The sequence below is a fragment of the Bidens hawaiensis genome, unplaced genomic scaffold (genome assembly GCF_021521415.1).
Source record: "Bidens hawaiensis isolate Kalapana, Puna unplaced genomic scaffold, B.hawaiensis_p1.1 tig00000416_1, whole genome shotgun sequence".
NCBI classification, from domain to species: Eukaryota; Viridiplantae; Streptophyta; class Magnoliopsida; order Asterales; family Asteraceae; genus Bidens; species Bidens hawaiensis.
In genome coordinates, this window is record NW_027491029.1 from 1690236 (window position 1) to 1698658 (window position 8423).

General features: G+C 37.4%; 1 protein-coding gene across 1 annotated transcript; it reads left to right on the plus strand.

The window, feature by feature from the left end:
- Nucleotides 1-2900: 2900 nt before the first annotated feature.
- On the plus strand, nt 2901-5300 carry LOC143624739 (protein REVEILLE 1-like). The gene is made up of 6 exons (XM_077095295.1): nt 2901-2909; nt 3350-3424; nt 3536-3647; nt 3758-3819; nt 3931-4263; nt 4357-5300. Exons 1-6 carry the CDS (start codon nt 2901-2903, stop codon nt 4912-4914), a joined length of 1149 nt encoding a protein of 382 aa, XP_076951410.1. The 3' UTR covers nt 4915-5300.
- Nucleotides 5301-8423: the final 3123 nt, after the last annotated feature.

Genomic DNA, 8423 nt, shown 5'->3' on the forward strand with positions numbered 1-8423 from the left:
GCACCAATTGCCCCACGGTGGGCGCCAAATTGTTTTGGATAAATATCTGCTAAGGATAATGTATCCAAATCCGTAATTGTGAGGTATAGTGTTATGGTGATAGTAATGAATATATGAACAAAACGGAGATGAACACCGTGGTTTGTTGCGAGGAAAAACCCTTTAATCTTATTCGGATTAAAGGAAAAAAAACCCGGGTGACGAAAACTTGTCTATCACCAATTTATTAATATTCAAAAGGGTTACAATGGGTGGAGTATATGATCAATGAATACAAAAATAGCTATGTGTGTGCGAATACAGAGAACTATGAGCTAGAGTATGCGGTTGTCAGCTAATGAGTGCGTATGTGTATACTTAGCATTGATCATAACTCGACATATAAAGAAAAACTCAACTAACAACTAATCCCTATTAATCCGCCATTTCTCCACTCTCTTCCTTCGTGCCTTTGACCACGTGCTATAGAAGTCCAGTAGCGAATTAGGCGGTGGACTGAGTCTTTGGGAGCCGTTACACCTGGTTAACACATCACCATTCAAATACAATTATTAGTAAACATATATTACCGAGGATCCCTGATCCTTCATAACCTGGAACATATCTCAAGGATAATCTATGCATAAGATAGTCAAGAATAATGGATCCCCAACGTAAAATTCATGCCCTAACATTGATATAAACATTTTTTTTCGAAACTGTATGTTGTATAAACGAAAAACCCAACACCACAAACAGCCACCTCCACAAATGGAGAGAAGCCACCAAAAAAAAACTAACAAGGAAACTACATGAACAAGAATTTACACTAGTTCGACCAATATATTTGGCTATTTTTGACCTAAACTTGAACCAAAAATACCTAGTTGACTTTACATCTCCAATCAGCTCGTCTATCTTAACCTCTTTACCCTCAAAGACTTTCTCATTTCTCGCATTTAAAATTCTCCAACAAGCAACAATAACAATCCCATGAAAAACCTCATTCTCTACTTTGCCAAGCTCAATAGACTTATAGAGGTCTAGTAAATTTCTAACCGTAAAACCAAAGATAGGAGGAACTTTGCACTAACGACTTATATGCTCCCACACTGCCGCCACCACTAAGCAGCCCGTAGTAATGTGGTCCGCCGACTCATAGCCCGAGTCGCAAAGAGGGCTCCAATTATCCTCCATCTGGATATTCCTCTTTACAAGCGCCATCTTCGTAGGAATTCGAATCTTTTCTGCTCTCCACACATGGATATTGCATTTCGCAGGTACCCATTTACTGCATTTCATGATATAATTGTTGCATATATTTTTATTATTAACTAACATCCTCTTTACTGAACAAACAGAGAAGACTCTGTCTTTATTACCAATCTAGTTTCAAGCGTCCGGCTCCCCCTTCCAAGATGTCGAACTCATCAACTGAAAACATCTTTTTCATTGTATCTTTCTTGATCTGTTCTCGAGATTCTTGACCAATCCCACATCCAACTAAAGTTACCCCGTTGTCTCCAAAATCGATCATCAATTTTACAAAACTTGAATTTTTCAACTTTAAATATGACCATGTGTAGTCATAATGCCCCACCCTTGGGCATTATGCGCCATCTGACGCACAGTTAGAGTTATGATTTTTTACAAAAAGAGGGTGTGGTCATAACTCTCCACCCTTGGGCATTTTACGTCATGAGGCGCCCAATCACTTTTACACTAGTATTAATTCTTCTATAAAATAATAGCCGGTAAGATCCTATGTTCCAATTAAAGCAAGAAAGAAAAAGAAAAAGGAAAAAAAAATAATAACTAAACAAGTTCATTTATGCTACTAGCATTTAATCAAACACTTGGTGTCGGTGGGCATAAAACCATTAACATTTAACAACAAAAACCGAAACAAAACGAACCAGATAAAGCGCATAACATCTCAAGAGCAAAGCTTTCTTGCCAGTCCGATCAGCTAAAACATGAGCAGCCCTCTGATACTCTCCGCAATTAGAATACGTCTTCGCAAGAATTAATAAATTCGAACCCACATCCTCATTATCCTCCTCCGGCATCGGAGAAGACACGTATGACGTTCTGGCGACTGAAGCGAATACCATTTCATCGGTGGAATGAAACCCCCGGCGAATGGTGGAACAGTCGCGTTGTAACGAGTGTGCGACGGCAGATACTTGGCTGGATCTTGTTCAATACCCACAATTGTTCAACAGCCATGTTTGTTTATTAAACGGTCAAAAGTAACAGTCAAATACGTTTGAAATTTATGTCATTCAAGCGATTTGTAGAAAACATTTTATCGAAAAACGCTAACCAAAAACACCGAGGGACGGTGTGCTCTAGACGTCATCGGTCAAAACATCACCACTACGGATGGTCTAAGTTAAGACAAAGTATTTTAAGGACCTTAAAATAAATTGTTTTAAAAAAAATGGAAAAGACAATAAATATTTCTCCGATCTTTGCAAAAACCATAGAAGACCACGAGAATCTTGACACGTAAGGAGCTTATTATCTCCAGCGCCACTCGCTTTTCCCAATAAAAAAAAATCTCCCATTCCAGCGGCACCTGTACATATGGCATTGCCAGTTGTACGCTACTTATAATGAGGATGTGAAAGGAAATTGACCCCGGAAAAGCGTTGTCGTTTTAATGAGTGACAGGCACGTGTTCAGGTCCATCCTTGAACTTGAGCCACAAACCTCCACCAATTTCTCGATCGTTCTAAAACCCATTTAATTAATTAATTAATAATAGTTTCTGACGTGTCACCCCCCTTTCTCCCTTTTTCCTCCTCCTTAATACAAATCTCTTTCATTTCCACAAATACTCTCAACTCCTCTGTTCTCTTATAACTCTCTCTCTCTCTCTCTCTAGATCGCTTTGTTCTCCGGTCACCGGTGAAACCATGGCTGAGGTTCTTATTCTCTAATTTATGGGTTTTTGATTTGTTTGTTGCTGTGTGGTAGAGTAATAAGTAGTAATAATTATTTACCTAGGGTTTTGTATTTACTGTTTGTGTTTATATGAAAAATCTAGTATGTATGTGGATATATTCCTTTATTTGTATATAAGAAAACAGAGTGATTGGTTGATGATGAGCTTTTACTCAGGCAGTGAATATATTTTGTAAAAAAACAGAATCTATTATGGTTAAATTGAACAAGAGATCATTTCTGTATGTTAATCAGATATTGACATTTAGATTGATAATTGGTTGTTATGTTATGTAGGTCATTTGATGGTTTTCTTCTTGAATTATTGATTGATAAATACATACTCCTTAACAAAAGGGGTTGATTGACTTGCTAAATGTCAAATTTATGAACCAAAAGTATTGTTTCTTGATGAATGCAGGATCTTAGTGAAGGATCGGCATCGAATACTATAAAGAACAATCAATTCATGTCACTGGACGATTATGCCCCCAAGGTTTCTTTGCTTTTCATCACTAATAATATTATCAAACCAATTTAATTTATTTATGCCCTTTTCTTCTTAGTTTGATGTTCTTATGTTTTTAATCTCAAATCAAACAAATAGGTCAGAAAACCATACACGATCACCAAACAGAGGGAAAGGTGGAGTGAACAAGAACACAACAAGTTTCTTGAAGCTTTAAAGCTTCACGGCCGCGCTTGGCGTCGAATTGAAGGTATAGCTCTATCTTTTATCCATTATGTTATGTTAGTTTTAACAACAATTTGATTTTAATTGAATTGAATATAGATATCTAAACCAAACACTACCCTATTCTGTTTGCAGAACACGTAGGCACCAAAACCGCGGTTCAAATTAGAAGTCATGCCCAGAAGTTTTTCTCTAAGGTATGCTGCTACTTTTCTACTTGTACTGATAATATTATTATTTCCACCAAATCAGGCGGTTTTAATAGCTTTACTAATATTTTTTGTTTCTTTTCTTTTCTTGATGTTTAGGTGGTTCGTGAGTCGACGAGCGGCGATGCGACTGAGGTCAAACCTATTGAGATCCCTCCACCTAGACCAAAAAGGAAGCCGATGCACCCTTACCCTCGTAAGCTTTCGGCTCCAATCAAAACAGGCGGTCAACACGAGCGGTCGACTTCACCTAACTCATCAGGTTCAGATCAAGAAAACCAGTCCCCGACCTCAGTTTTGTCAGCAGGGGGTTCAAACATATTCGGGCTTGGTGATTCAAGCTCACCAAACACGGGCTCATCCCCAGTTTCATCTGCTAATGGTGTGAAACCTGATCTACCACTCGATGAAAACGAGTCATCGCCTTTAACGGTACTGATTTCATCTTTGTATATGCCAAGTTATTGCTCGATTAAGCAAAAAGCCGAAAGTATAATGGTTTATTATTTTGGGTCATTTTTCTAGAAAGTGGAATCTTGCGGTGAAGAAAAAGAAAGTTCACCCGAGATTGGATCGACCCAAAGTTTGAAGCTTTTTGGGAAAACGGTTACCATAACCGATGCCCACCGACCGTCTTCGCCAAATGATGTATCAGAGGGCAATATGGTAAATATGCTCCCACAAAACTTGATCCCTGTTAGTTCTTTACCGTGCGGTACACCTGTGTACTACATGCAGTTTCTTGATGAGAACTCGCGGTCTTCCACATCAATGACACCTTGGTGGACCCCTTACAGTGCGGTATCGTACCCTGTGGTCCAACCTGTCAAACCCACGAGCCAAAGCGGTTCGGACATGCAAAACGAGGACTCGTTAACGGGGAGTGACACTGAAAGTGGTGTGAAAAAGCCATTTTTGTTGGTAGCAAGTGAAAGATCTGCATTTAAAAAGCAACATCGAGGCGATTCTGACAAAAAGGATGTGTGCGTAAAGGGGTTTATACCGTACAAGCGGTGTTTAGAGCAGAACAATCATTCAAGTGGTGAAGAGAGAGAGGAGCAAAGAGTAAGGCTTTGCTTGTAGACTTTTGGATGAAATGGTTTTTGCAGATGAGATGAAATTAGAATGACATCACTCTGTTTATGCCAGAATATAACATGGTATTGGTGCACAGGTTATGAGAAAGAACAAGTGTATAAAGGGAATATATTATTATGCTTTGGTCATGCTATTCCTTAGTTTTTGGTAATTATTGCCCTTTTTTTGTTAATTTTTGGTAATTAATGTGTTTGTAACTTGACTTCTGTTTGTAGTTGTTCTGTTTTTGCCTAGTTCTGTTGGTGTCTTGATTATGTTGATGGGTACTGGTTTACAGATCATTCATGACTTTGAAGCTTCATTTTTGGATTTAAGAGATTTAAAGAGATTGAACATTTGTTTGAATTTGTATTGTGTATAACACCTCCATATATAGAATCAGTTCGCAAGTTCAACAGCTAGCCAACAGTAAAATAGTAACAAATGTACCATTTTAGTGTGCCTATTTATAGAGATGTTTGGTAACAGAAAAATCATAACAAGTATATCAGCCCGATTTCTGGTGGCACGATCCCACACCAGCACCGCCCGACGAAGGGGGATGGGTAAAGCTACAGGCAAAAGAAAACCTTTTTGACCCTTCTTTCTAAATGTCTATTTATAGAGATGTTTGGTGTGTTGGTTATAATTGTTAGATAGGCAACATTATTATTGTCACACGTCACTAAAGATTTGAACAGTCTAAAATCTGTATCTATATATACTATTAAAGCAAATACCATTTTTCCACATGTCATTCAATTAGACATTTCACATAGGCTAGGTTGTCAAGTGTACAAGTTTCCGTTTTCATAATTTTCCGTTCATAAATGATAAAATAAAAAACATGTTGTTAAACTTATGACCACATGGAAGATATAAATCATCAATTTGCTCCCTCACTCCCCTCACCGAGAACTCATCCATGTCCTTATAAAATTATATTAATTTTACATTTAGACAACCATATTTTTAAAATTTAGGCTTATAACAAAATGCCGAAATGGTTATTACTTGGTGTTATATATCTGTGTTGGGCTTAGAATATGGGCTGGTCTAGAATTGTGTGTGTCGTACAAGATGATCCAGAGAAGCAAAAGAAAGGTGAAGACAGACCAAAGCAATATTTAAAGAACTGAATTCCAACCAATATTTTGCATTATAGGTATATTTGGTAATATTTGTAGATCGTGTTAAGATGAATTTCATAACCGTGTAGGTTGTTGAACTGGCCATCTTACCGGTTCACCAGTTGAACATGACTTATAGATTCAAGAATCAAATGATGTCACAGTTACATCAAAAACTATTTATGTATCACAATAAATAGAAATGACATGTTAAACTGAAAGTTTAATATAAGTATGTTATGCTAGTCAAATTTATTATTGAATTCAATTTTCTGAAATGTAAGCGTGTTAATCAATTAGCAACGAACTGAACTCAAAATCGACACTGATGTATTAATCAAATTACATTTTAACCGAATCGTAGTGAATGGGAATTTCATGAGTCGCCAATTTGATACATTTTCAACTCACATTATATGTGTATTGTCTGTTAAACAACATAATGAATGACTCATCAGTTTAGTTTCCCCTTCTTGGTCCTTTCATGTTACTAAATATGAGATTCTTTTTCGATTCCAACTAGGCAAATACAATTCCATGCATCTTAGGGAGCATGCTATTAGTTTTTAAGAATATTCGCATAGATAGATGCTCACTCAAATCCTTTCCTTGCATATTAGTTATAGAGGTTATCTATATTATGATCCTCACACTTTTCATACCCACACTTCTCGTCGATGAATTTCTCGATTTTCTTACTGCTCCTACTACAATCGATCCTCATTCAAGGTTATTACACCCACTTATATTACTTTGTCCACACCCACCCCTTCTTTTTATCCCCCTCGTTTAATCTTTACTCGCTCTCACGACTACACTCCTTAACTCAAACACATCGTTGGCCAAGTACTTCTTTATATTTTCTCTGCTCTCTTTTACAAGTCTACCAATTTCCTCTAGGATAAAAAATGACTGGTATGGTAGTAGGTTATGCGTAGAGAAGTTGCTGCATACAGTCTTACCAAACATGAGTGTTGGTGTCTGCTTTTGCTCACGCCAACATGTTTGGTTGCAAATGGGTTTATAGGATCAAGAGACATCCTTATGCACCAACAACATAAAGCTTGACTTGTTGCCAATGGCTTTCATGAGACTGAGTGTATTGATTATATGAGATGTTTAACATAGTTGTCAAACCAATAACATCCGGTTGGTTTTATCAGTTTTCTTTTCTCGCGACTGTGACATCCGATGGCAACATCACCTTTTCAAGGATACTTTTCTAAACCATGTGTATATGACACCACTTGGTTGGATTTTTTTATTCAGACTCGTACACATCATGTTTGCGTGTTGAAAAAGGTCTTTATAGCCTTAAGGAAGTCCCAAGAACTTGGTTTTCCAACCTTCCTCCGTTCTCATTACATCCACATTTATTCGGTCTCTTTTTTCGTTTGATGTCAAGATTCAATTATATGCCATGTGAAACATGTTGATCATGCGTTTATATTTTCACTTGCAAAACCAACCCAATTACTAAATTTTTGGTAATTATGGGCATTTATAACAATAACAATGTTGTAGGGTATTTTGGTCATAAAGAAATTTTTAGTGGGTCTAGATTGACTGAATTAAAGAAAAGAAAAACCTTGGGGGGCTGCAATTGAGATCAAGATTTTTTTTTTGTTATTTCTATTATGATTTACAAACCAGTCTGACTGATATTTTTGCAGCGTAGATGCCGGCCTGCATTTTTAGGCACGGGACCGTGCTTTTGAAGGCACGCCCCCGTGGTTGTCAAAAATTATTATTATTTATTTATTTATTTATTATTATTTTTTTTATTTTTTTATTTAAAATGCCTAGTGAAGGTCTAGGCCAGACCTTGTTTCCTTAATTTCTTATTTAAAAAGTTTGGAGGGTTAATACCTCCAAAACTTCTTTTAGTGGACCGTCGATGTATGGTTTTAATCGATGTCCATTTACTTTGAACTTATGGCCGTTTGAATTTGAAATTTCGATTGTTCCATAGTCAAAAACTGATTCAACTATGTATGGACCTGTCCATCGGGATTTCAGTTTTCCTGGGAAAAGACGTAAACGGGCGTTATATAACAGTACACGGTCGCCAGTTTGAAATTTTTTGTTTCCTTTTAAATGAGCGTCGTGTATGCGTTTAGGCCTTTCTTTGTATGACCAGGAATTTTCATATGCCAGTGTTCTTAGTTCCTCGAGCTCACGAATTTGATCTTTCCGGTTTGCTCCGGTGGACGTTAGATCAAAATTCACTGCTCTGAGGACCCAGTAGGCTTTGTGTTTTAACTCTACTGGTAGATGACATGTCTTCCCGTAAACGAGCTTGAAGGGTGTCGTTCCTATGGGAGTTTTGTAGGCCGTCCTGAGGGCCCACAATGCGTCATCTAACTTTTCTGCCCAATTTTTGCG